This window comes from Macrotis lagotis, chromosome 1 (genome assembly GCF_037893015.1).
Source record: "Macrotis lagotis isolate mMagLag1 chromosome 1, bilby.v1.9.chrom.fasta, whole genome shotgun sequence".
NCBI classification, from domain to species: Eukaryota; Metazoa; Chordata; class Mammalia; order Peramelemorphia; family Peramelidae; genus Macrotis; species Macrotis lagotis.
In genome coordinates this window covers 493,255,136-493,281,818 of record NC_133658.1, presented here as the reverse complement: position 1 = coordinate 493,281,818, position 26,683 = coordinate 493,255,136, and the positions used below count along the sequence as shown (strand labels likewise).

The window sequence follows — 26,683 nt, the reverse complement described above, 5'->3', positions numbered from 1 at the left end:
CATATGTTGCATATATGTTTAGTATTGATACTACTTTATTGTCTATGATATCTTTTAGCAAGATATAGTTTCCTACAATGTAAAGACTGGCAACTTGCCTTCTGTGGGGGGTGGGGGGAGGGAAGTAAGATTAAGGGAAAAATTGTAAAACTCAAAATAAATAAAATATTTTTTTAAATAGTTTCCTTTATCTCTTTTAATTAGTACTATTTTTGCTTTTACTTTTTCAGAGATCAGGATTGCTTCCTCTGTTGCTGTTTTTACTTCAGCTGAAACATAATACATTCTGCTCCTTTATCTTTTCTCTATGTGTGTGTGTCTTTCTATTTCAAATGTTTATTGTAAACTATCTATTGTGTGATTCTGGGTTTTGATCCTCTCTGATATCTGCTTCGTTTTTTTATTTTCATTTATTTAAGGCAATGGGATTAAGTGAATTATCCAAGGTAACATAAGCAAGTATTAAGTGTCTGAGACCAGATTTGAATTCAGGTTCTCCTGACTCCAGGGCTGGTGCTCTATCCACTGCACCACCTAGCTGCCCTGAATATCTACTTCCTTGTTAAGGGTGAATTCATACCAGTTACATTCATAGTTATTTATTTATTTAGGGTTTTTTTGCAAGGCAAATGGGATTAAGTGGCTTGCCCAAGACCACACAGCTATGTAATTATTAAATGTCTCAGGGTGGATTTGAACTCAGGTACTTCTAACTCCAGGGGGTGCTCTATCTATCCACTGTGCCACCTAGCCACCCCTACATTCATAGTTATAATCCCTGTATCTTTCCCTCCATTCTATTTCCCCCCCTTCTGTATCTGTCTGTCTGTCTCTCTCCCCCTGTCCTTTTCAAACTGTCCCTCCTCAGCAGTAGTTTTCTTTTGGCTATCACCTCCCTTTATCTTTCCTCCCTTTTGTTAAACACCCCTTTTCTTTCCCCATCCCCTCTATTTCCCTATGGGGTAAGATAGATTTCTAAAACTAAATGTGCATGTTATTCTCTCTTTGAACCAAATCATATGAGATCACCCCCCTCCCTTTTGTCCCTTTACTATAATGGATCTTTTGTGTCTCTTCATGTGATATAATTTACTTTAGTCTGCCTCCCCTCTCCTCTTCTCCCAGTACATTTCTTTTCTTCACTCCTTAATTTTTTTTATAACATCACATCAATCAACTTATGTCCTCATCTTCTTTCTATGTATATTCCTTTTAACTGCCCTAATAGACATACAATTCTTAAGCATTACAAGTATCTTCCAATGTGGGGATGTTTAACCCTATTAAATCATATGTGTTTTTTTTCTTTCCTGTTTGCCTTTTTATCCTTCTCTTCAGTCTTGTATTTGAAGATTAATTTTTTTCTACTCAGCTCCAGATTTTTTATCAGGAAAATTTGATAATTCTTTATTTCATTGAATATCCTCTTTTTCTCCTGAAAGACTGTGCTCAATTTGTTGGGTAGTTGGTATTTGGCTGTAATCCAAGCAAGCACCTTTGCTTTCCTAAAGATCATATTCCAGGTCTTTTGATTTAAAAGATGCTAAGTCTCATGTGATCTTGACTGTGGTTCCTGATTATTTGAATTGTTTCTTTCAGGTTGCTTAAAGTATTTTTTTTGACACTTCTGGAATTTGCCTACAATATTCCTTGGAGTTTTCATTTGAGGATTTCTTTCAGCAGATGATTGGTAGATTCCAATGCTATTTTACCCTCTGGTTCTAGGATATAAGGGCAGTTTTCCTTGATAATTTCTTAAAAGATGCTATCCATGTTCTCTTTTCTTTTTTTTAAATTTTCACTTTTAGGTAGTGTAATAATACTTAAACTTAAATAAAAATTACTAAATACTCTTCTGGTTCTATTTTTTCTATATCAGTTGTTTTTCCAATGAGGTCTTTTATTTTTTCCCTTCTTTTGATTTTGTTTAAATGATTCTTAATATCTCATGCAGTTATTAACTTCTGCTTGGCTCAATTCTAATTTTTAAGGACTCAATTTTTTTTCATGATTCTCTTCTATGACTCCCATATCTTTCCCCAATTTCTCTTCTGTGTCTGACTCTTTGATTTTTCTTTTTTTCATTTTTAACATTTTATTTGTTTTCCAATTATATACAATAATAATATGTACCCATCATTTTTTGCAAGGCTCTGAATTCTACAATTTTTCCCCATCCTCCCTTCCCTCCCCACCCTCCAGAAGACTAACAGTCTCTACATTGTTTCCATGCCATACGTTGATGTAAATTGAATGTTATAAGAGTAAACATAAGAATAAACATAAACCCCCTCCCCTCCCCAAGAAGATGGGAAACCTCAAGGAGAGAGAGAGAGAGAGAGAGAGAGAGAGAGAGAGAGAGAGAAAATGTACTTTAGTCTGTGTTCAGATTTCAAAGGCTCTGTCTTTGGGGTGAGTTGCTTTCTTTATCATAAGTCCACCAGAGAAGTTGCTTCAATATTTTTCCCTCAGTTGCTATTACTAGCTGTACCTCTACTCTATTTCTCCCCATTCTCATTCATTCTATTCTCTCTCTCCTTTCATCCTGGTCCTGCCCTAAAGTGTGTTGAATCTGAGTACCATCTCCCTCAATCTTCCCTCTGTTCTATCACCTATTCCTTCCCTTCCCCCATTCCCCTTTATCCCGTCCCTTTCCTCCAATCCTTCTCCAGGGCAAGACAGATTTCCTCACCCTATTAAGTGTATATGCTATTTCCTCCCTGAGCCATTTCCAATGAGAATGAAGGCTCACTCATTCCCCCTTGCCTTACCCCCTCCCCTCCATTGAAAAAGCTTTTTCTTGACTCTTATCTGAAGTCCCTCAGCTACTTCATCTCCTTTTCATTCCTCCCAGTACTTTCCCCCATCACCCACTGACTCCATCCCTTTACCACATCATACCATTATATTCCCTCCTCCCTATGTCCTGTCTATAAATGCTCCTTCTAATAGCTCTTATAAATGAGAAAGTTCATATGAGTTATCCATATCTTTCTCATAGTTAGTCCCTCTCTTCCACTCCTTCTATGGTTCACCAGCATCCTATACTTGGAGTTAAAACTTTTTGTTCAGCTCTGGTCTTCTTGATGGGAAAGTTTGAAAGTCCCCTGTTTCATTGAAAGTCCATCTTTTCCCCTGAAAGATGTTCAGTTTTGCTGGGTAGTTGATTCTCAGTTGTAAACCAAGATCTTTTGCCTTCGGGAATATCATATTCCAATCCCTACAAGCCCTTAATGTAGATGCTGCCAGATCCTGTGTAATCTTGACTATGGAGGCTCAGTAGTTGAACTGTCTGTTTCTGGCAGCTTTTAGAATTTTCTCTTTGGTTTAGGAGTTTGGGAATTGGCTATAATATTCCTGGAAGTTTTTCTTTTGGAATCCCTTTCAGGGGGTGACCAGTGAATTCACTTGATTTCTATTTTGCCCTCAGCTTCTAGGATCTCAGGGAAATTTTGCTGTATTATTTCTTGAGAAATGAAATCTAGACTCTTCTCCTGGTCATGGTTTTCAGATACTCCAATAACTTTTAAATTATTTCTTCTGGATCTGTTTTCAAGATCGGTTATTATTTCAATGAGATATTTCACATTTTCTTCTAATTTTTGGCTTTTTTGGAAGAGTTTTATTTCTTCCTGATTTCTTACAAAGTCATCAGCTTCCTTCAGTTCCATTTTGCATTTGAAGGAGTTATTTTCTTCAGAGAGCTTTTTTTAATCTCCTTTTCCAGCTAGCCAATTCTGCTTTTTAAAGCATTCTTCTCATTTGCCTTTTGTTTTGCTTTTTCTATTAGACCTAAACTGGTTTTTAACATATTATTTTCTTCGGTATTTTTTTGTATATCTTTCACCAAGCTGTTTATTTGGTTTTCATGATTTTTCTGCATTGCACTCATTTCTCCTCCCAATTTTTCCTCCATCTCCCTTAATTGCTTTTCAAAGTCTTTTTTGAGCTTATCCATAGTCTGAGCCCATTTTCTATTTCTCTTGGAGGTTTTTGGATTTGGAAGCTTCGATTTTGTCATCATCTGAGTATGTGTTTTGATCTTCCATGGGACTACAGTAATTCTCTGTGGTCATATTATTCTTTTTCTGTTGTTTACTCATTTCCTCAGACCAAGGCTAATTTGCAGCACTTCCAAGGCTTTGGGGTTGTTTTCTTTTGGGGGGCCACCCCATTGGGACCTTTATTCCTCCAAGTTCTTATGTTCTCTTGCCTGTGCTTTGATGTGTAGATGACTACAGCACTGCCCTCTGCCCTGGGGCTGGCTATAAGGAGGAATCCTGCTATCTTAGTATGGAAGCCCAAACTGCAACCTGGGTCTGAGTGTAGGCAAACAGCAGAGTCCTACCACAGGGAGAGCAGAGAAATCTCTGCAGACTTTCCTTACCATCTTTGGGGATGCAGGCTTCTTTCTCCCAATTCTCCTTGCAAGTTCTGTGGCCAGTACTCCTCACTCCACACTCACCCAGGTGCAGCAGAGTTCTCTCACCACCCCTTCAACCTGTTGCTGTTGATTTCTGGGCTGGGCTGGGCTGGGCTGGGCTGAACCACAGCTTTCTTCCTAACCCCTGGTCCTGGTGAAGCACACCTTTCTCGTGGAAGTGCTAAGTTATCTTAGACTGGGAAAATGTATCACTCAGTCTTTCTATGGGTTCTGCCCCGCTAAATTTTAGCTAGAGCCATCCTTTGTTTTTTGGGGAGTTTGGGGGGTCGAGTTCTCTGGGAATGCTGCCTTCACGGTGCCATCTTGGCTCTGTTTCTCTTTGATTTTTCTAAGTCCTTTTGGTGCCTGAGATAATTCATATTTCACTTCAAGGCTTCACGTGTAGACATTTTGGCATTGATGTCCTCTTCTTAGTTTGCATTTTTATTTTCTTTGCTGTCACAGTGGCTTTCTACAGACTGTGGGGTTTGGGGTTCATTTTCCAGCAAATTTTGTAACTTTAAAACTTTCAACTCTGTTCCTGGGATACTTGGGCACTATCCCATGCTTCTTGTGCTGGGAACCAAGAACCTCCAGGTCTGGCAGCTTACCCACTGTGTTGGGGTGACCCATCCTAGTCATACCTTTTGTGCCATGGGTTCTGGTGCTGCTTGCACTGGGGCTGGAAGCTTCACAGCTGGTTTGTTATGCTGCTGGCCTGTTGAACCAGCACTGCATGGCCTCAGTTGGTACACTGTGCTGTGACTAAGAACCACCCTCTGGCTTGACCAGGCATTGCCGGCATTAGGCAGCACTACCCTTTTACCTAAGTGAAACAAACCTTTCCTGAAGTCCTTCTGAGTAACCTTGGATTGGAAAGTTGGAAATTCCATCTTTTTGTGGATTCTGACATTCCAGAATACATTTAGAGGCTTAATTTAACAGAGAAACTGGCGGGGGGGGGGGGGGGGGGGGGGGACAACGACTCAGGTTCCTTCTTGGCTTTTCTCCATCATCTTAGCTCTCCCACCCAGGGTATTATTATTGAGCAAATGCTAGTTCTTAAACCATAAGAACTAGGTTTGTTTGTTTTTTCCCAATCCAATATTCATATCTGTTGGGGGGTTCTAGAAATGAGTTTAATTGCATCAAGTCCAATCCTATTATATTCTTGTTTGAAGAAAAGATTGCTTTCATGACTAACTTTGAACTTTAAGTCTATTAAATTTACCCATTGATGTAAGGTTAAAACAATAATCAGAAATAGGCTGTTCATTTAGTAATTTCAATTTCACTGTGCACAATAGATAAATAAAAATTTAACCAAAAAGGTCACTGAAAGGAAGAAATTAAGACTGGACCATCCAAAACTGAGTAATTACTTTTTAAATAATAGTGTTGACTATTAATCTCAAGGTTTCTATCATGTCTAAACTAATATTATATTATAAGAAACATCCCATTTTCCTTTATTCTGAAAGATATTAATTGTGGTATAAATTTTTTTTGTTCCTTCTTTTTCTAGAAGTTGATGGCATTCCAGTATCTGAGATTGCAGGACCTTTCTCAACAGATAACATAGCAAGCAGCTGCATCCCTGTTTCATCTTCAAATGAACCCATTTTGTGGATTGTCTCATATGCTCTTATGACTTTTTGTGGAATTATTTTCTGTGTATTAATCTTACTATTGTTTCCATTCTGTTCTCTCACTTGCTCTCGTAATCCTAATTTAGTCAATGATGAATCATGTTTAGTCCAGCATCGCTGGAAATGACCATCTTGATCCAGACTCAAGAAATATGAGAGTATACTATTAACAGTTTAAATGAAAAATGTAATAAGGATCACAAGCCAAAATTTTCTCTTATATGCATGAAAATCAAATAATTGTTTTATTGCTATTCCTATGTCTTAAGCCTTGATTATGAAGTTTCATATCCACAAGGGGAAAAAAAGATATTCTAAACCAAAATATTGTAATTGGGCTTCAGGTGCTCTCTCTCTCTCTCTCTCCAAATACATATATGTATGCATATATATATACATATATACATATATATACATATATATGTATATAATTCATTATGTTATACAAAATTGGATGTCAGAATCTAATGATGTGTTCGAAAATGAAAAATAATAAGTTCTCTTATACCTCAAAATCTCTTCCAAAATAGAAAATACAACTTCAAATTTTAATTATGAAAGTAAAATAAGAATTTTTCTTTAATTATATTTATTAGTGATTTTCTTTAGTTTTAACTTATCTTCAGAGTATAAAGAGTCATCTTATGATGGCAAGGGAGACTTGAGTTTATTTAACCTGCAATTCTCTCAGTAAGCCCTTCTGTGTACCTTCGATGAAATTTCTAAAATATTTAATGACAGTGTCATCATCACTTACCAACCTTTGCTTGTCTGTTTTTTAGGATGATGGGGTATCCTTTAGTTAATATCATGTATACTACACAATAGTGCCTACCAGAATAATTCTGAATCAGTATTAAAGACATTTATATTCCCTCACATAAAAGGCCTTGTTTTTCTGCTTTAGATGAGTTATTTTTCTGCTTTAGATGAGGTATTTCCCTCTTCATATGTCATCAGAACTGCAATAAGCAAAAAAGTTAAGTTCTCATAGTTAGGTTTTTACCCTAGTGGGTAAATTAAATTTCACATTTCTACATGAATAGTAGATATTTGTGACAAGATTTCATGAGTGTGACTCAATTTGCTTTTGAATCAGTGGACTATAGAGAAACAGATGAAAAGGAAACAAAAGACAATTTTATACAGATTTCAAAACTGAGGAAGCACTTCTTTCTCTGCTCAGATACACCTACAACTATACCTGAGGCTTATGGCTTATTATGTCTGAGATATAATGATTCTAAGTTAGTTGAAAAACAAACTTCACTCATTTTGGAGATATTCAATTTTAGACAATAAGAAATGGCTAGAATTGACCTTTTATTTGTAATAGTTCTCTGGTTTAAGTAGACATGAATTAGAGAAATTTTTAAATTGCCACTATTTATTCCTTCCTTAAATATGGAGCTGATGACATTATAAAATACGATGTAATTGGGATTTTGAGTGATTGAAGTCATTGATTTTCAATACTAGCCCTTGCCACTTTTTTCACATTATGTTATATCTAGTTATCATTGTCAGCTGAGTGGATATTCTGTGTAATGACTCTCATTCCCATATAAAGTTCTAGGTAAATACTAATTTCCTCTGGCTAGACTTCCTTTAAAGTTATTGTAATTCCTATCAAAAATCCAAGCATTCAACAAGCCAGTCAATTTCTCATTGACTTGAATGTTATTTCTATATTTTATGTGTCTTCACTGATGAAGTTCATTCTTGGTGAGGAAAATCCCCATATCAATTCAGATCAACAATTATTTTACAAAGTTTAGCTGAGTTGTGAAAAGTTTTACTTGACTTATCGAGGGTTTCACTGAGTCATTATGGATCAGAGGCAGAACTTTTAGAAAAAGGCAAAATCTCTGTCATCTAGTTTACCCTGCACACTCCATATGACCAAACCAAGCAGTAATCTTAACCCAGAAGTTTTATTGATACCTTAAAGGTATTCAACTATTAATTCTAATTTCTTTAAGAAATCGATCAGCAAGGGGCGGCTAGGTGGCGCAGTGGATAGAGCACCGGCCCTGGAGTCAGGAGTGCCTGGGTTCAAATCCAGTCTCAGACATTTAATAATTACCTAGCTGTGTGGCCTTCAGCAAGCCACTTAACCCCATTTGCCTTGCAAAAAACCTTAAAAAAAAAAAAATCAATCAGCAACTATTTTTAAAGCACCTGAAATGTACTAGGCATTTTCCTAGACATCTAGAACTTCAAATACAAAAATGAAACAACTGAAATGAAAAATGAAAATTAAAAATTTGAAAATTAAAAAAATGAAACAATTCCTACTCACAAATAGTTCAATGAACTTTTTGGGAAAGCTTAAGTTCCTATTAATTTGTAGTTAAGATTGACCACCCAATTCATAAACTACCTCTTTATTTTTCCCTTCAATGTTGTGTGGTTTTTTTTCTTTTTTGGAAAGGTTTTGTTGTATGGTGAATAGAGATCTGACTTTGAAGTCGGACGGATAAGTGTTCAGTTGTACATGTAATACATAATAATTCCGGGATACTGGGAAGTTCATTTAAACTTCTCAATGCCCCAGTCAGTTTTCTAAGACTTTATACATTGCAGAATAGTATCTAATCTCTATGGTTAAAGGGATCTTCTTGCCAAACAGTACCCTAAAACAGTACCAAAAAATATAAAAGGTAAAGACATTTTTGATTATTTGGAGATGAGATTCGAATATGACAATTGAGAATACTAGTGGAGGAGACCATGAGAGAAGAATTTTAATTATTGTACAACCCAATGACCCATCATTTTAGTCATAACCCATGGCTAGAAAGAATACTTGAAGAAGCCAGTGCCTTTTTTTGTAGGTGATATTCCTTGCCACAAATAGCTTTTATTACTCAGTTTTTTAGAACTCTTTGAATAGGGTGTTAAATTCATAATCTTTAGAAAATATACCTTTCTTCTTTGCTGTTGAAATATAAATACCTTTGAAATAAAAAAGGCATGACATAATTAGTTTTACTGTGTATCTCTTTATCACAATTTATTTTATTTTGTTGCTGTTTAATTCTATTAAAGTAAAATGTGTTCTTATCATCTTAATATACATACACATTTTTTTCAGTGAAATTGCATTAGTATTCTATGTTCCACAACAAAATCCTCTTGTTTAACTTTCATTTAGAATATCATAATATTCTCATAGGAATATATGCTATATAAGTGTTTTTGAGAGAAGATATCCTGTGTTCCCCTACTACATGGTGGTCAACAGCCTTTTTCTAATGACTACTTAGCCATAACAAGTATCATCTTTAAAAACTACTAGCCTGGGACTCTCACTGTCTTTTCAGTATTATCTTAGCAGATTCTAGCCCTCTGGTCAGGAGAAGTAATAGGCATCTACAATATGGGTGCTATGAACTAATGAACTGATGGGAATTGGGGAAAAGGGAAGAACTTTCTGCCTCTACCCTCCCTTTTGGCCCCAAGGCCCTAAGAAACAGGCAATGTCTTTATCCTCAGTTTTTAGGTGCAGAAAGCAATTTCCAAGAACCTGGGAATACAAATCAAGTCAATCTTGGATTCAGGATTCCATTGGGACATTAAAAAGCAGGCAGTCCAATGAGGAAACTCAGAGTAGCCATAGTACCTGGGACTTGAGACCAAAGAGGGTGTTGGACTTGGACCTTGGGACTGTGCTGTATAGAAACTGAGCTAAACTGTGAACCTAATCCCCTTCCCAGATTCCAGCAGAGTAAGTAGGGATTTATGCCCAACATATTGGGGAGTATGTCTGTCCATTTATTATTATTCTTTTGAATTAAATATTTCTTTGTAAAAGCAAATTCAACTGTACAAAGGTAAAATAGAAATAAGGTGTAGGAAACCCCCACCCCCTATAATTGAGAGAACACCATATGTAAGAACTACAGACAATGACAGAGATCCCAATCCATCTTACCAGAGAACCCTGGGAGACGGGTGAAATGTAACATACTAAGACTGCAGGGTAGTCTTTGTTACATAAAAAAAATGTTATGACAAATTGCACAAGGTAAAATTTCCTTCAAATACCTTATAAATGGAATAATATTTGTCCTTCATTTTCAAAGGCCACGACATCAGGGAGATGATGCCATGGCAAGCACATGAATTGGATTTGAGTGAAGGGATGCTGTGCCAAGACACCAGCCTCACTTTCTTCTCCAGAGTCATCTGGATAAAATGACCAGATATGAATCAGGATGCCTGGAGATGGCCTTGTATGGGAGACTATCTGGGTTAAGTGACTTGCCCAAGGTTACACACCTAGTAAGTGTCAGAGACTGGATTTGAACTTCCATCCTCCTGATTCCAAGGTCAGTGTTCTATCCATTGAGTTAGGTGGTACAGTGGATAGAACACTGGCCTTGGAATCTGGAGAACAGGAGTTTGAATCCAGCCTTAGACACTTGACACTTACTAGCTGAGCATGTCACTTAACCCTTATTGCCTCTAATCCAGGGCCATGTCCAGTCATCCTGAATCATATCTGGTCACTGGACCCAGACAAATCTAGAGGAGAAAGTGAGGCTGTTGATTTAGCACAGCCCCTTTCACATAAGTCCAATTCATATGCTTGTTCTGGCATCACCTCCCTGATATCATAATCTTCAAGAATGAAGGACAAACATTAAATGGAATGGAAATTTTGAGAGAAAATGCTTTCTTCAAAAATAAAGCTAAAAACCTCATAATGGCAGCTTCATTAGGACTTATAAATTTGTATTTCAGAATGACAAAAATTCAGATGAGAACACTTTGGAAACAACAAAAAAGGCTTCAAAGTGTTGTAAAATTGTATTGATCTGATTTGTATTTATATTACAAACATTTCTAGATCATCCCCATTTTTGTGAGAGTCTCCTTTAATAAAGTAAACCAATTAAGTAAAAGTAAGAATACATTCACTTCATCTAAAATGTATGCAATCTCACATATATGGTACCCTGCCCTTGGATCTCTCTAATTTTAAAGTGGTATTTTTTTTGTTTTAATTAGTAGAAACTTATTTTCTCTACCTTTTACCACCCATCTCAATGGGGGGGGGGGGAACAGAATAGAAAAGCAAATTTCTTGTGAAAATATGCATAGCCAAGCAAAATAAATCCCCTCATTAATTACCTATATATGTATATATTTATAAGTATATGTGTTTATGTATATATTAGAGAACTATATAAAAACTGTCCTAGAATTTATATATGACTGTTGTGGCTGAAAATTATTATAGATTTAGAGAATTATCCATTCGTTGAATAGACTAGCAAAAAATCAATAAATTGGGTATCTGGCCTATAGATAATCAAAAATCCCCAGGGGGAGCTCACCAGCCTTCATACAATTCAGGGAAGAACAGAATTGGAAAGGTAGAGAAGACAAAGCAATTGGTTATAGGGTAGATAACAACATGATTGCATGATTGGTTACATCAAGAAAAGCAGATCAACACCCATGTGAAATTAGTAAACCATCCCTCTCCAACAATTAAGGAATATTTGTTGTTGTATGGGACCCATCTGAATCTTGTAATCTTTGCAAGGAGATCAAAACTACCAAACTAGTCTCCTTGAGAAAAATTAAAAACTCCCCTAATTGCACAAGGACAGGCAAGGACAAACAACATATCTTTGGGGAATGGGGTTAACCTATAACTATAAACTAACTCAGAGCTAAATTTCTGAGCTTAACTGAAGGACATAAAAGTATGCTTAGGTAGATGCATACTCAATTAAAAAATTAATAGAGCATAATATCAATCACATTGTATAATTAATACAGTAGAAATCCATGCAGTAAAAACTCAAAGTAATATTAATTTTGGTCTTTTCATAACCAGTCTAGAATGTGCATATAATAGCTATTCTAGAATATACATGTATATTATAGAATTTTAGTGTATCCTAAAATCTATTATTTCTCTTTTAAAGAGATTAATAGTATGTTTCATCATGGTGATTGCATTGATCATCTAGATCACCCCCATTTAAACAAAATGTTTATTTTTACAATGCTATTATATAATTTAATCTCATGGTTCTGCTCTTTTAATTCATCATTTTATATAGAGTCTTCCAATTTATTCATGTTTATAATTGAAGTAGTATAAATTTTTCTATTTCTCCTTATTCTGTATCCATTCATATAAGTTTCATGTCTCTTTGAAATCATCTATTTCCTCATTTCTTATAGCATAATAAAGTGTTGTTCATATAGTTTCATAAAGATCATGTAGTTGTTTATTTAATTTATTCAACCATTTCTCAACTGACAATCATTTCTTTAGTTTTTCAGTCTTTTGTCACCACAAAAAAATTCTACTATAAATATTTTTCTATATCTATATAGGACCATTTTCTATTTCTTTATTCTCTTTCGACTCTAGACCTAGTAATGGACTGTTTTTGTAACTTTTTTTCAAATTCTTTTCCCCAATGGTTGTGCCTATTGACAATTCTATCAATACTTATCATTTTTCTTTTATGTCATCTTAGTCTATTTAATGAATGTAAAATGAACAATTGTAATAAAATAACTTTTCTAACCTGCCAGTGCTTTAGTCTTTGTCCTAGTATTGAGTCCTAGTATACTTGATATATTTGTTTCTGTTTCATTTCTCTATTTTTGTCCAATATCAAAATTTTTTGACAATTACTGCTTTATAGTGTAGTTTAAGAAATAGAACCACTAGACTTTTTTTTTTAGTTTTTGCAAAGCAAATAGGGTTAAGTGGCTTGCCCAAGGCCACACAGCTAGCTAATTATTAAGTGTCTGAGACCGGATTTGAACCCAGGTACTATTGACTCCAAGGCCAGTGCTTTATCTACTATGCCACCTAACTGCCCCACCACTAGACTTTTTTATTCCCACTTTTTTTCTTACTTCCTGAGATATTTTTTACCCTTTTATTCATATGAAATTGTCATCTTTTTTCTGGTTCTATAACAAAACCCTTTTATAGTTGATTTGGGATGGCATTGAGTTAATTAAGGTCATATTTCCATTTTTATTATTCAGAATATCTATCAATGAGCCATTAATATCCATTAAAATTTTTCTAAATATTTAGATCTATCTTTAAGGATAGTGGTTTGTAATTGTATCTATATAACTTTTTCCATGTTTCTAGGTAGACTCCCAAGAATTTTATAAAGTTTATAGTTGTTGTATTTATACGCATATATTTATTTTAAATGAAATTTCTAAAAAATGCTCACAACTTTGTGGATTTGTTTTATAACTCTCAAATTTACTGAAATTATTGCCTTAATTTTTCATTGAATCTAGAGTTCTTTAAAAACACCATCATATATATGCAAAAAGCAATTTTGTTTCTGCTTTATCTATGCTTGTTCTCTCAATTTCTTTTTCTTGTCTGTGTTATAGCCAGAATTTCTAATATTTTGTAAATTAGAAGGTCACATCAACATATTTTTTTGCCATTGATTTTATTGGAAATGGTTTTTTCTATATGTGTATATGTCTAAATGTATATATATATATATATGTACACACTCACACAAAAAACATTTTGCACATACTTGTGTATGTGTACATACTATTTATCATTTTAAGGAAAAGACAGTCTTTTGTAGTTTTTCAATATAAATGAGTTGCATTTTGCCAAAAAGCTTTTTCTAAATCTATTGATATAATTACATTATTATTTTTATTTTGTTATTAATCTGCTTAATTTAGTTTACTCTTTTCCAGTATTAAATCAGTCTTGAATTCTTACTATAAATTTAACATGGTCATAGTATTAAATCTTTTCAATATATTGTTTTAGCTTTTTGTTAATATTTTACTTTAATATTTGCATTTGTGTCCCCAGTTTGATATGAGACAAAAATAACAAAACATTGTCCTTACTTGAATATATTTTGCTTTAAATATCTGTAGTACATACTAATGTTTCTTATAAGCAATCTACAGCAAAAAAAATTAATGCTTTTTACCGGGACATTCTAATTTTTGTGATTCTCAAAGTGCTCCATGAAGCCATCTGTTTATTCTAAGATAAATCTTAACATAGATGTTCAATGTGATGAGTATTAACAGGTTAATAACTCAGCTGAGGATTGGTGACTATATGGAAGAATTTAAAAGTTTCCAGGTTTTACAAATGTAAATCCAGCTTAAAAAGTAACAAAAGATCATATCTCTTTGATATCTCAGCAACTTCATCATGAGCCATTCATCTCAGTAACATTTTATGCCTTCATATCTGGATACCACTTCTATATAACAGTATTCCTTAGTATTTTGGAAGTTGCAAATGATTAAAGACCCAATAGAGAAATTACACTAAGAATCATCTGTTTCTAGAATTTATAGAAAATTTCCACCTGATTGTCTGAAATCTTTTCAATTTGATAAAAGCCAAAAGGTATGAAATCAATAGGCCAAAGATTTCTCCCCTGTTCTGATTATTTCCCTACTATCTGTAAAACACCACCATGTCATTCTTGTCCTCAAAAAAACCCTCTATTGATTTGTTCATTCATGAGAGTGCTGACAGCTTTCATCCCATCTCTTCTTCCTTTTCTGGCTAAATTCCTTGAGAAAGCCATCTGCGATTGATATTTCCACTTCCTTTCCTCTACCTCTCTTCTCAGTCTGATTTCAAATCTCATCATTCAACTGAAACTGCTCTCACCAAAGTTACTGAAGAGCCCTTTGACACTTTAATTACCTTCTTCATATTCTCTTCTTTCTAGTTTTTCATATTTCTTTTTCCTGGTTCTTCTCTATTTGACTGCTACTTCTCAGTTTCTTTTGCTAAATATTCCTCCCATTCAGGTACACCAGTGTTGGATATACCTCAAGACTCTAGTCTGAATCCTCTTCTTCCCTTTATGCCATTTCACTTGGTGATTTAATCAGCTGGCATAAATTCAGTTATCCTCTCTCTCTCTCTCTCTCTCTCTCTCTCTCTCTCTCTCTATGCTGAAAAATGCTCTATACTTCCAGAGAGACAGTTGAGTAGAAATTGAAGCATATTTTCTCTCACTCTCACTTTAAATGAAGAGGAAATACTAGACAAAAGCAAATAGTTAACTTATCCTGTTCTTTTCCATATTGACTTTCTACCTACAAAAGTTTTGCTATGTTTTTCTAAAAAACATTATTTTTGTGCCTTTCTATGCCCCTGCATCAATAACAATTATCTCACAAACTCATTATCTGATCAGAAATTTTCCCATACATGTATTCTGCATCCAATAAACATTTTTGTACATTACATCAAAACTGTCATGCTCCAAACATGAACCATAACCATCTGGTCCCTGAAGGGGATACTGAGGTATACAATGTTGAGATAACAGCTTGTATAAATAATAAATAAACTGTCCTTGAATATTTCTGATGTGATTTCCTAAACCACACTGCAGAAACCCATCCTAATCTCTCCCAGCTCACCCTCCTTGCTTGACTTTCCCTTTTAAAGTCTACTCATCCCTGCTCCTTTGGTAGTCTTTCCTAGAACTCAACCCTCTTGGACAAGCATACGTATGTTAAATGTATCCTTATAAGTTATATGTACCCTCAGAACTCTGACTCATTGAGTCCATGAATTCTTCACCTCTGCTCCCTAAACCAAGCTTCATCAGTTTTATTTTTCTTGCTTTAGACATGGCTAATGTAGAAACATATTTTGCATGATTTCACATGTATAATGGGTATTATATGTCTTGCTTTCTCAAACTGTGGGGAAGGGACTGAAAGTAGAAAGAGAATTTGGAACCGAAAATAAAAATTTTTAAAAAAAAGTGAAAAAAGGGATGCTAGAAACTTTTCTTTTCATCAAATGTCTATTTTTTTTTCTTCTGTAGTATTATACTCTATTTTTCTGGATAAATGATTCTTGGTTGTAAGTCCATGTATTCTTTTGCTTCTAGGATATTATATTCCAAGCTCTCCCTTACTTTTTCAAAAAATTTTAAGTATTTTGGTTTTTTTACCAGACAATAGGGTTACATGACTTGCCTTGTTCTCTCTTCCATTAGAATATAATTCATTAAGGGATCTGTTCTTTGTATTTGTACAGTGGCTCAGTGAAACATGTTGCCATGAGTTGGTATTGTAACCAATAAACAAATGCTTCTAACCAGAAAAAAAGAATATAATTCATTGAGAAGAGGGATCACTTCTTTCACTTGTATCTTCAGTCCCTAGCACAGTGACAGTTCAAAAATGATTGATTACAATAAATCTGTGGACTTATAGTAAGACCAATACTGCACCAAAGTATTAAGGCTTTGCTGCTGGTTTGAAAATAAAGACAAAAATGTGTGGATAGATTGACCTTGCCATCCTCAGCCTACAGTTTATTCTGGCCCAAATTCATTCACAGCTAAGCCAGAGAGGATCTTGGGACTAGCTGATTCAACCCTAAGTTAAAGAGTTATTTGTCTGTAAAAAATAGTTTCTGCTTTTATAAGAGTCGATAAGCTTATTTTGGGGGATTCTGTCTGGCTTTCATTAGCCAAATGTGGTATTTACAAATAATGAAATTTTAGGTTACCCTTATCAGGGACAAATTCTAATGGCTATACCCTAACAGCCTGAAGTCTACTTGACTTGGGAAAGGTGATTTCAGAATACAGGAACACATAGTATGCAAGTAAAATCATAGTAGAAGTACTGTTAAAACTGAATCAGATAAATAGCTTTTCAATTAAAGGACTCATTTCTAAAATAAATAAGAATTTTGTCAAATCTATTAGAATATGAGACATTTTCCAATTGATAAATGGTTAAAGAATATGAACAGTCAGTTTTCCAATAAAGAAATCAAAACAATTTATAGTCATATAAAAATGCTCTAAATTATTATCAATTAGATAAAGGCAAATTAGAACTTCCATGAGATATCATTATACACCTACCAAATTGGCTAAAATAATTGAAGGGAAAAGTGACAAATGTTAGAGATGTGGAAAAATTGGAACTGTGGAATGATCTAAAGTAGAACTCTGAAATGATCTAAATATTATGGAAAGCAATACAGAATTAGGCTGAATATATGCCCTTTGACCCAGCGATATCACTACTTGCTTTCTTTTCAAAGATCATTAGGGAAAAAGAAAAAGAGTCTATACATATATATATATATACATACATATATACAGACAGATTATATATATATATATATATATATATGTATGTATGTATAAATGTTTATAACAGCTGTTTTTATGATGGCAAAGAACTAGAAGTTGCAGGGATGCCCATCATTTGGGGAATGGTTGAACAAATTGTACCATATGATAGTGATTCAATACTACTGTGCCACAAGAAATGATGAGCTCAATGCTCTCAGAAAAAAATGAATTTTTATGAAATAATGAAAAACAAAATGAGTTGAACCGAGAAAACATCATTATAAACAGTTATAACAATATTTTTTAGGGTTTTTTTAAGGCAATGGGGCTAATTGGCTTGCCCAAGGTCACACAGCTAGGTAATTGTCTGAGGCCCAATTTGAACTCAGGTACTCCTGACTCCAGGGCCGGTGCTCTATCCACTGCACCAACTAGCCACCCCAACAATATTGTTTTAAGAACAACTTTAATTAAGTTATTTTACTATTATACATACCCACTTTTAACTATAAAGGATATATATAAGATGGTATCTGCATCCAGAAAAATAACTAACAGAAATAGATATAGAATAATTTTACATAAATATCTTTTGTGTCTAATGGTAAGCATCTGGGGGAGGAGGAAAAGGAATAAAAAAGGAAAAAAAGAAAATTATATGATAAATGTTTTGTATATTTGAAAGGAAAAGCAAGTTGTGCATAGTTGATTTGCAGTTCACATGCAATAACCTTTTTTATTGTACTATGTCATGGATGTATTTGTTTTATTCCATAAATTAAAAAACAAAATAATTTTTTAAAAAGCCAGTGAGATAAATGAAAACCTGAAAGTATTATTAAAATATAAAGTTCTAAAATGCTCCTATACAGTTTTTGCCAAGTGGAGTAATTTATGCTTTTCAGAAAGAGAATGAGATTCAACTAATAGTACATACTGCTATTCTGAAGTAGAAGGAAGGCTGGAGAGGCAGAACCAAGCAGTTTCACAATTCTCCCTTCCCATTTTCACATACCTTTCCCTGCTCTCTCAGACCCAACCCTTTTTCTTCCTTCCAAAAGGCGTGTCAAGAGGTAGAGGAGGTCCTTTCAATCCCACCCACACCTTGGGAAGAACTGGAGATCTAGAACACATTTGGGTGTGTCTTAAGTGACAAAAGTGACAGCTCTATTTACCCAGTATCAAATAGCTGCAGCACCTGTAGCAGCAGCAGTCACTACAAGAGGAAGTCCTGGTGCTGCTTACAGGACTGCAGATAAGACACTGGACCCTAGAAGATGGCATCGGGGATTATTAATGAATGTGAGTCTCCTCATAATTTCCCTCCCTCCCTTTCAATTATTACTTCTCCTACTAAATGGACGAGTGGGAAAAAAAAGAGGAGAAAGGAAGAGAAAAAGGAGAGCAAGAGGAGTAGAGAAGAAAGAGAGAGAGAGAGAGAGAGAGAGAGAGAGAGAGAGAGAGAGAGAGAGAGAGGAGAGAGAGAGAGAGAAGGGAATCAGAGAGAAGAGGGAAGGGAGGGAGAAAGGGAAGAGGAGGAGGAAAAAGAGAGAAAAGGAGAAACAGGAAGGTGCAGAGGGGTGAGGAGAGAGCTGGACAGAAGGTGGATAAGATGATTGTGCTGTTCCCAAACTGGAGAGAAACTAACCTCCTCCTTTCTTCCACTTCCAAACACACTTTAAGAAATGGTATGGGGGAGGCTAGGTGGCACAGTGGATAAAGCACTGGCCCTGGAGTCAGGAGTACCTGGGTTCAAATCTGGTCTCAGACACTTAATAATTACCTAGCTGTGTGGCCTTGGGCAAGCCACTTAACCCCACTGCCTTGCAAAAACAACAAAAAAAAATGGTATGACAGTTGATGAAAATTGGGAATTGTAGTTTTAAACTTCATGGCCTTGGATTGCATGTGTGATTGTTGCATCTTAGGAAAAGAGGGGGAACAAATTAGATAGTATTGGAAGATATGAGTAGCATTTTCCAACCCCTACCTAGCAAGACAAAACTATTGTTTATGTATTCCTTTGTACCCTTTCCTCTTTTCCATTTTAATGGTTAAATATTGTCTTCCTGCCCCCCAAGAGGAATGATAGAAAAGGTCATGAAAAGGAAAGAGGGTTTATAAAAACAAACAATGACAATCTTTTAGCAAGAATCACATTTTTGCCTTGAAAATAGAAAGAAATGATTTATGATTCTTTTCTGCAATTGAATATGACCCTTGGGTGGAGGTTGATAATTTAAAAAGATATAATCAAAAAGATAATAGATTTGACTTTATAAGTGAATATGAAGTGTAAGGAGTGCCCCAGCAAATCTGAGGTTCAATCATTGCAATTTATTTATTAACAATTTGTGGAAGCAATGTGAATGTATACTTAATAGTGAGTTACATGAACATGTACGTCAACTATTTATTTAGGCTTCGTGGCAGGCACTGTGGTTTTGGAAGGAATACCATATCAAGTGACTGGGCTTGATCTGGACTCACAGTATCACAAGATATCAGAGCTGAAAGGTTTTTGACCATCTAGTTCATATCTGAGGAAAAGTCTCATTAGAAATCTCCCTGCTCTTAGGGTGGCTAAGGTGGCCCAATGGATAGAGCACCGGCCCTGGAGTCAGGAGTACCTAAATTAAAATCCAGCCTCAGACACCTAATGATTACCTAGCTATGTGGCCTTGGGCAAGCCACTTAACTCCATTTGCCTTGCAAAAACCTAAAAAAAAAAATCTTCCTGCTCTTAAAAATATTTATGTGACCTGTATTGGAAAATGGAAAAAGAAGAGAGAAAAAAAAATAGCTGCTTTCATTTCTTTCCAAAATAGCTTGATTTGCTCTTTAAATTATTGCTAAAGTTCAGATCTATCAATTTTTTCTTTTTTGTCCAATAGTATGGTTTTAAATGTTTTATATTTCTTGTTCCTTTTTAAGCATACTGATTTCTTAGCTGTTTGAAACATGACTCTAAAACACATAAATGAATGTTAAGAAAGGAACCTTAAAAATTATTTAGTCTAGCTTCCTCATTTTATAGATAAGGAAATTGGAACTTTGAGAAACTGAGTGATTTGTTAAAGGTCATCCAACTAAGTGAAGAATCTGGAACTGGAATTGAATTCTTTTGATTTCCAGGAATCCATTTATCTCTGCATACTCATGTAGGAGGGGAGGAGGGAAAAGATTTACCTAATTTGAGATGATTGAAAATGATGATGACAACAATGGCAACATCAAAAGTTTATTACCTTTCCTTCCCATTTCCTAATTCCAGGTTTGATTTTAGGATTGAGTTGAAGACAATTCTGGAGGGAAAGTCTGGGCTAGATTTGTTGCTGTTTTCTTTTTTTAAAATTTTATTGATTTATTTTCACATTACTACAATAATCTTCTTGTGAAAGTAAACCTAAGCCCCTCCTCCCCCTAAAAAGGTAGAGAAACCTCAAGGGAAATGAAGTGAGAGGGGGAAAAAAGTATATTTCACTCTGTGTTAAGATACCATCAACTCTGTCTCTGGAATGGGTTGCATTCTTTATCAAAAGTCCATCAGAGAAGTTGCTTCAATATTTTTTCCCCACAGTTGCTATTAACTGTATTTTCCTCCATTCTATTCCTCCTCACTCCCATTTATTCTGTTCTCTCTTTCTACTTCCATCTTGTGTGTTGTCTCTGACTACCCTCTCCCACTATCTTCCCTCTCCTATCATCTACACCCCCCCACCCCCCACCCCCCGTCCCCCTTCTCCCATCCCTTTCCTCTCCTTTCCCCCCCAGGGTAAGATAGATTGTTATACCCTATTGAGTGTGTATGTACTCTGAGCCATTTCTGATGAGAATGAAGGCTCACTCATTCCCCTCAGCTTCCCCTTTTCCATTCCTTTGCAAAACCTTTTTCTTGGGGTGGCTAGGTGGCATAGTGGATAAAGCACTGTAGTGGATAAAGCACCAGCCTTGGAGTCAGGAGTAGCTGGGTTCAAATCTACTCTCAGACACTAATAATTAGCTAGCTGTGTGGCCTTGGGCAAGCCACTTAACCCCATTTGCCTTGCAAAAAACCTAAAAAAAAAAAAACACCTTTTTCTTGACTCTTTTACATCTTAGCCCATTCTACCTTTCCTTTCCCTTTCTCCTAGTACATTCCTTTTTCGCCCATTGACTCCATCTTTATACTATATTATACCATTATATACAGCTCCCTCCTGAACCTTGTCTATAAATGCCCTTCTAACTGCTCTTATAAATGAGAAATTTCATATGAATTATCAGTATCTTCTTCCCATGCAGGAAAACATGCAATTCAACATCATTAAATCCCTCATAATTAGCCCTTCCTGTCCACCCTCTCTGTGCTTCACGTGAATCCTGTACTTGAAGATCAAATTTTCTGGTCATTTCAACAGGAAAGTTTGAAAGTGACCTGTTTCTTTGAATATCTATCTTTTTCTCCGAAACAGGATGTTCAGTTTTGCTGATTAGTTTAATTCTCAGCTGTAATTCAAGCTCTATTGCCTTCTGAAATATCATATTTCAAGCTCTACAAAATCTTAATGTAGATGCTGCCAAATCCTGACTAGAATCCTGAGTGTAGCACCACGGTAATTGAATTGGTTTCTTTGGTTGCTTGTAGTATATTCTCTTCGATTTGGGAGTCCTGGAATTTAACTGTAATATTCCTAGGAGGTTTTCAGATGATTAGTGAATTCCCTCAATTTCTATTTTACCCTCTGCTTCTAAGATCTCAGGGAAATTTTGCTGAATTATTTCTTGAAAAATGAAGTCTAGGCTCTTTTCCTGGTCATGACTTTCAGATAACCAATAATTTTTAAATTATCTCTCCTGGATCCGTTTTTCCAGCTCAGCTGTTATTCCATTGAGATATTTCACATTTCCTTCTAGTTTTCATTCTTTTATTTTTGTTTTATTTCTTGATTTCTCACTAAGCCATCAGTTTCCATTAGCTCCATTCTACATTTGAAGGAATTATTTTCTTCAGAGACCCAGGTATCCTGCGGGCTGTTCCTGGAAAACTGGAACTGGTTTGCTGCAGGGTAGCATGGCTGTGGCCTGGGCTGTACTGCAAGTTCTTTCCAAACCCAATTCCAGTAGAATAGACCTTTCCCCACAGAACTACAGTGTTGGACTGGAAAATGGTTTCACTCAGTCTTTCTGTGAGTTCTTCCCCTCTAGAATTTGATTAGTCATAATTTTCAGCTTTTAGAGTTTTGGGGGGGAAGAGCTTATGGGGATTCCTGCTTTCATGCCCTTGGTGCCACTTTCTTAAGGCATTGGATGTTACATTATTTATATAGTATATATAATATTAATATATATGTTAATTAATATATATTAATATTATATCAGTTAACTGGAAAGAGAAAAGTAAAAATAAAGGAAATAGACATTTATCAAGTGCTTACTTTGTGTCAGATGTATAGTAATATTAATAAATAATAAGTCCTCCTCTCCTCCCTTTAATTTCTGTGGTTGGTTTCTTTCACTACAATTTGGGGGATAGGGGTGGCTAGGTGGCACAGTGGATAGAGCACCAGCCCTGGAGTCAAGAGTACCTGAGTTCAAATCTGACCTCAGACACTTAATAATTACCTAGCTGTGTGGCCTTGGGCAAGCCACTTAACCCCGTTTGCCTTGCAAAAACCTAAAAACAAAAAAGACTGGAAAAGTTTTCTGGAGCATGATTGTAAAGGGTTGGAGATCAAGTTGAATTTATTGGGGTGGCTAGGTGGCACAGTGGATAAAGTACCAGCCTTGGAGTCAGGAGTACCTGAGTTCAAATCCAGTCTCAGACACTTAATTACCTAGCTGTGTGGCCTTGGGCAAGCCACTTAACCCCATTTGCCTTGCAAAAACCTAAAAAAAAAATTCTAGATTTTTCTTTGATACAAGTCTTTCCACTTATTTATTCCTCCAATAGTTTCTGAATTCCTTACAGAATTAAAGTTTCTATTTTGAACTTCTCCTAAACAAGTTCCCATGTTAATATTTTGTAGATCATGTACCTTGTGAAAAGAGATACACACACACACACACACACAAACAAAAATACTTTTTTTCTTTTGTGCTTCAGAAATATCAATTTCTGCAGGAGCTAAAAAAATTTAAAATATTTTTGCAAGGTAGAAATTTGCCTGTGTCTCTGATTGCCCAGTTCATTATGGTTTCCTGTCCTTGTTGTAATAATTTTTTTCCAATTTACCATGAAATTTCCCCCTTTTGATCTATGGCTTCCCACCTAGGAGTTCTGATGATGCATTTCTCACATATAGCTTCTATGTATACCAAATCCCTACAGTGTATGCCCATCTTAAATTCTCTCATCTCCCATTATGGAATATATTTCTTCCTTCATGGATGTATTTTTCAGTGGAACCCCCTCCAACCACTAAATCAAGATTTTGCCCCTTTCACCCACGTTTCAAACATGTATTGTTTGTACCTGGTGATTCATTGTTCTTCCCAATAGGACATAAATTCTTGAGGGAGGAACTGTTTGTACCTTTCTGTATATTTCCATAACTTATTATTGACCTAGAACAGTCTTTAATAAATGTTTGTTGACCTGACTTGACTTGTTCTTATTAATTTGAGTTTGCAATTAAGATCAAACTCATTCTTGTCTGTTCATTTTGATTGACTTTCATCTATGTTCTCTAATAAGTTTATCACAGGACATCTACCATTGTGCTGGGATTCTTGACATTTGAGCATATCAGTAGGGAATCAAGGAAGATATGAACAAGGGTATTAGTCCAAAAATGCATCAAAATTTTCAATAGACTTCAACTCTTTCTATATAAAATATTCATAATATGATAAACTAAAGATCAAAACACAAAATACATTATACAATTCATTGACTATATACTTTTTTTTTCCTTGCAGGATTACACTCAGCTTTGGTGGGTAAATTATTCTTGGTTGCAAACCCAGCTCCTTTGCTCTTCAGAATATAGTGTTCCATGCTTTTCAGTCTTTTAATCTAGAAGCTCCTAAATTTTGTATAATGATGATTGCAGTGTCATGGTATCTAAATTGGTTTTTCCCTAGTTGCTTATAGTGTTTTCTCCTTGATCTGAGAGATTCAAAACTTGTTTATAATGTTCCCTGTGAATTTTCATCTTGGGATCTTGTTCAGGTGGTAATCAGTGGATTTTTTTTTCAATTTCTACCTTATACTCTCATCCTAATACTAAAGGAAAATTTTCCTTGTTCTTTGAAATAGAGTGTCTATGCTTTTTCTTATGAATCTTAATTTTAAAATAATCCATTCAACAATTCTTTTGTTTCTCCTCAATCTGTTCCCCAGGTCAGCTATTTTTCTGATGGCATGTTTCACATTCTCTTCTAATTTTTCATTGTTTTGATTTTGTTTTATCATTTCTTGGTGCATTATGACATCATTAGTTTCCCTTTGCTTTTTTGGAAAGCTTTTTTTTAATTTTTAATTTTTTAATTTTTAAGAAGCTATTTTCTTCTGTAACTTTTTTTAATTTTTTCCCAATTAGTTGACTTTCTTTTCATGTTTATTTTCTTGCATTACTTTTATTTCCCTAATTTCTCTTCAGCCTCTCTTATTTGGTTCTTTTAAGCTTTTCTAAGAACTCTTTTGGAGTTTGTGACTATTTGACATTTTTCTTTGATTTAAAAGTAACTTTTTTTTTAATTTCACTATCTTCTTCTAAGTTTGAACCCAAATCATCTCTGTTCAAATAATAGTTATCTATGGTCAGGTTCTTGCTCTTTTGATTACTCATTTTTAGTGGCTTTCTTGGTTCTTAACTTTGTATTGCAGTAGGATTAGTCCCTACATGTGAGGGGATAATGTCTCAGGATTCAGGTTTTTAATACTATTGCTTTCTGAGCTCTCTATGGTAGCCTGACTTCTAATACTCCTCTCTGCCTCTGAGTCACTGCCAGAATCCTGAGCAATATTATCACTGCAGAAGCTTCTTGCTCCATGTGTTCCCCCACTCCACAGCTGCAAATTTCATCCTGGCCTTGGGATCAAAGCCAGGGAAATCTGCTCTCCTCTAAGTGATCACAGCCAGTATGCCCCACCCACTACACTCACCAATACATACTTGAGCTAAAGACAAACTTGGCCTGAATCTTACTATGATTAGGCAACCTTTCTATCTTAGCAGATTTTCAGAGCATAATTTGTTAACACTTCTAACAGTACATGGGTGATAAAGGCAGAACTACTTTTATTTTTAAAACTTTCTTTGAATATAATGATGGTATGAAATTATCTTGTATTAAATTAATAGATGGAAATAACTAAAAAGTAAATAAAAATAGGATTTTTAAAAATTCCATAGGCTAAAACAATGAACTGCATCTTATATAAAAAAAATTAGAAGGAATAAGGTCAATTTATTTTCATTCAAAAAATGAACTTCACAAAAAAAAATGAGAAAGCCTTAACTACACAAAAGTTTATGTGATAAAGATCTGAGTTATGGATCTACAAGCTCAGAAAGATCATTTGACAATCAAAAAGCTAATTTAAATGGATATTAGTGTAAAAAGAGTAGTGAACAAACTTGCCCTGGTCATAACATACTTAGAGAATTGATTTTATTCAGGATGCCTACATTTTAAGAAAGACACAAAAAAGGTAGACAATATCCAAATGAGAAAATAAAAAGAAAATTGGATACTCTGTTATATGAGGATAACTTGAAGGAATTAAGAAAGTTTAACCTGGAGAATAATAAGGATGTTGTATATGATACTGTTTGAAAGGCATTAACTGTTTTCTTCTTAGCCCCAAAAGGTAGAATTAAAAGCAGTGGAGGGTGTTAAGAGTGGTGAAGCAGGCAGAGTTGAAGATAGAGATTAATATTTATTTTTTTATATGAGAAAAAACTAACAATTACAGCTATCCAAAGTCTATCTTGGAAGGTAGTTCAAGTGGAGGCTTAGTGATCACTTATTGGGTATTCTATATAGGATACTTCTTCAAGTGGGGGTTATATTGTTGATTTTTTTTTGTCCATTTTCAAAGAAGACAATGACATCAGGGAAGTGATACCATGACAAGCACTTGAATTGGATTTGAGTGGGGGAGGGCACTGTGCTAAGTCATCAGCATGACTTTCTCCTCCAGAGCCATCTGGGTCCAGTGGCCAGATATGAATCAGGACAACTGGAGATGGTTCTGGATGTGGAACAATCAGGATTAAGTAACTTGCCCAAGGCCCCACAGCTAGTAAGTGTCAGAGACTGGATTCAAACTCCCAGATTCCTGATTCCATGGCCAATGCTCTATCCACTGCTCCATCTAGGTCTGAAGTCCCTTAAAATTCTGACTAATAATTCTCATGGATATAATATTTTTCAATTCTTAAAGCACTTTTCCAAAGGAGTAAGTACTGTACAATATTCCTATTTAACTGATGCAAATTGATTTCTGGAATATTGCCTCTGTTAGTAGATTCTGCTAGATTCAGAATCATTGAACTGAT

General features: G+C 35.1%; 2 protein-coding genes across 2 annotated transcripts in view; both read left to right on the top strand.

Annotated features, from left to right (window-relative positions):
• BACE2 (beta-secretase 2) overlaps window positions 1-9,057 on the top strand; it is a 200,894-nt gene extending 191,837 nt beyond the window's left edge. Inside the window, exon 9 of the mRNA XM_074213848.1 lies at window positions 5,949-9,057. Coding sequence (XP_074069949.1) covers window positions 5,949-6,199 — 251 coding nt within the window. The 3' untranslated portion in view covers window positions 6,200-9,057. The remainder of the gene's footprint in view (window positions 1-5,948) is intronic.
• A 9,303-nt stretch (window positions 9,058-18,360) lies between these two features.
• Window positions 18,361-26,683, top strand: part of FAM3B (FAM3 metabolism regulating signaling molecule B) — a 61,733-nt gene continuing 53,410 nt past the window's right edge. Inside the window, exon 1 of the mRNA XM_074213847.1 lies at window positions 18,361-18,497. Coding sequence (XP_074069948.1) covers window positions 18,473-18,497 — 25 coding nt within the window. The 5' untranslated portion in view covers window positions 18,361-18,472. The remainder of the gene's footprint in view (window positions 18,498-26,683) is intronic.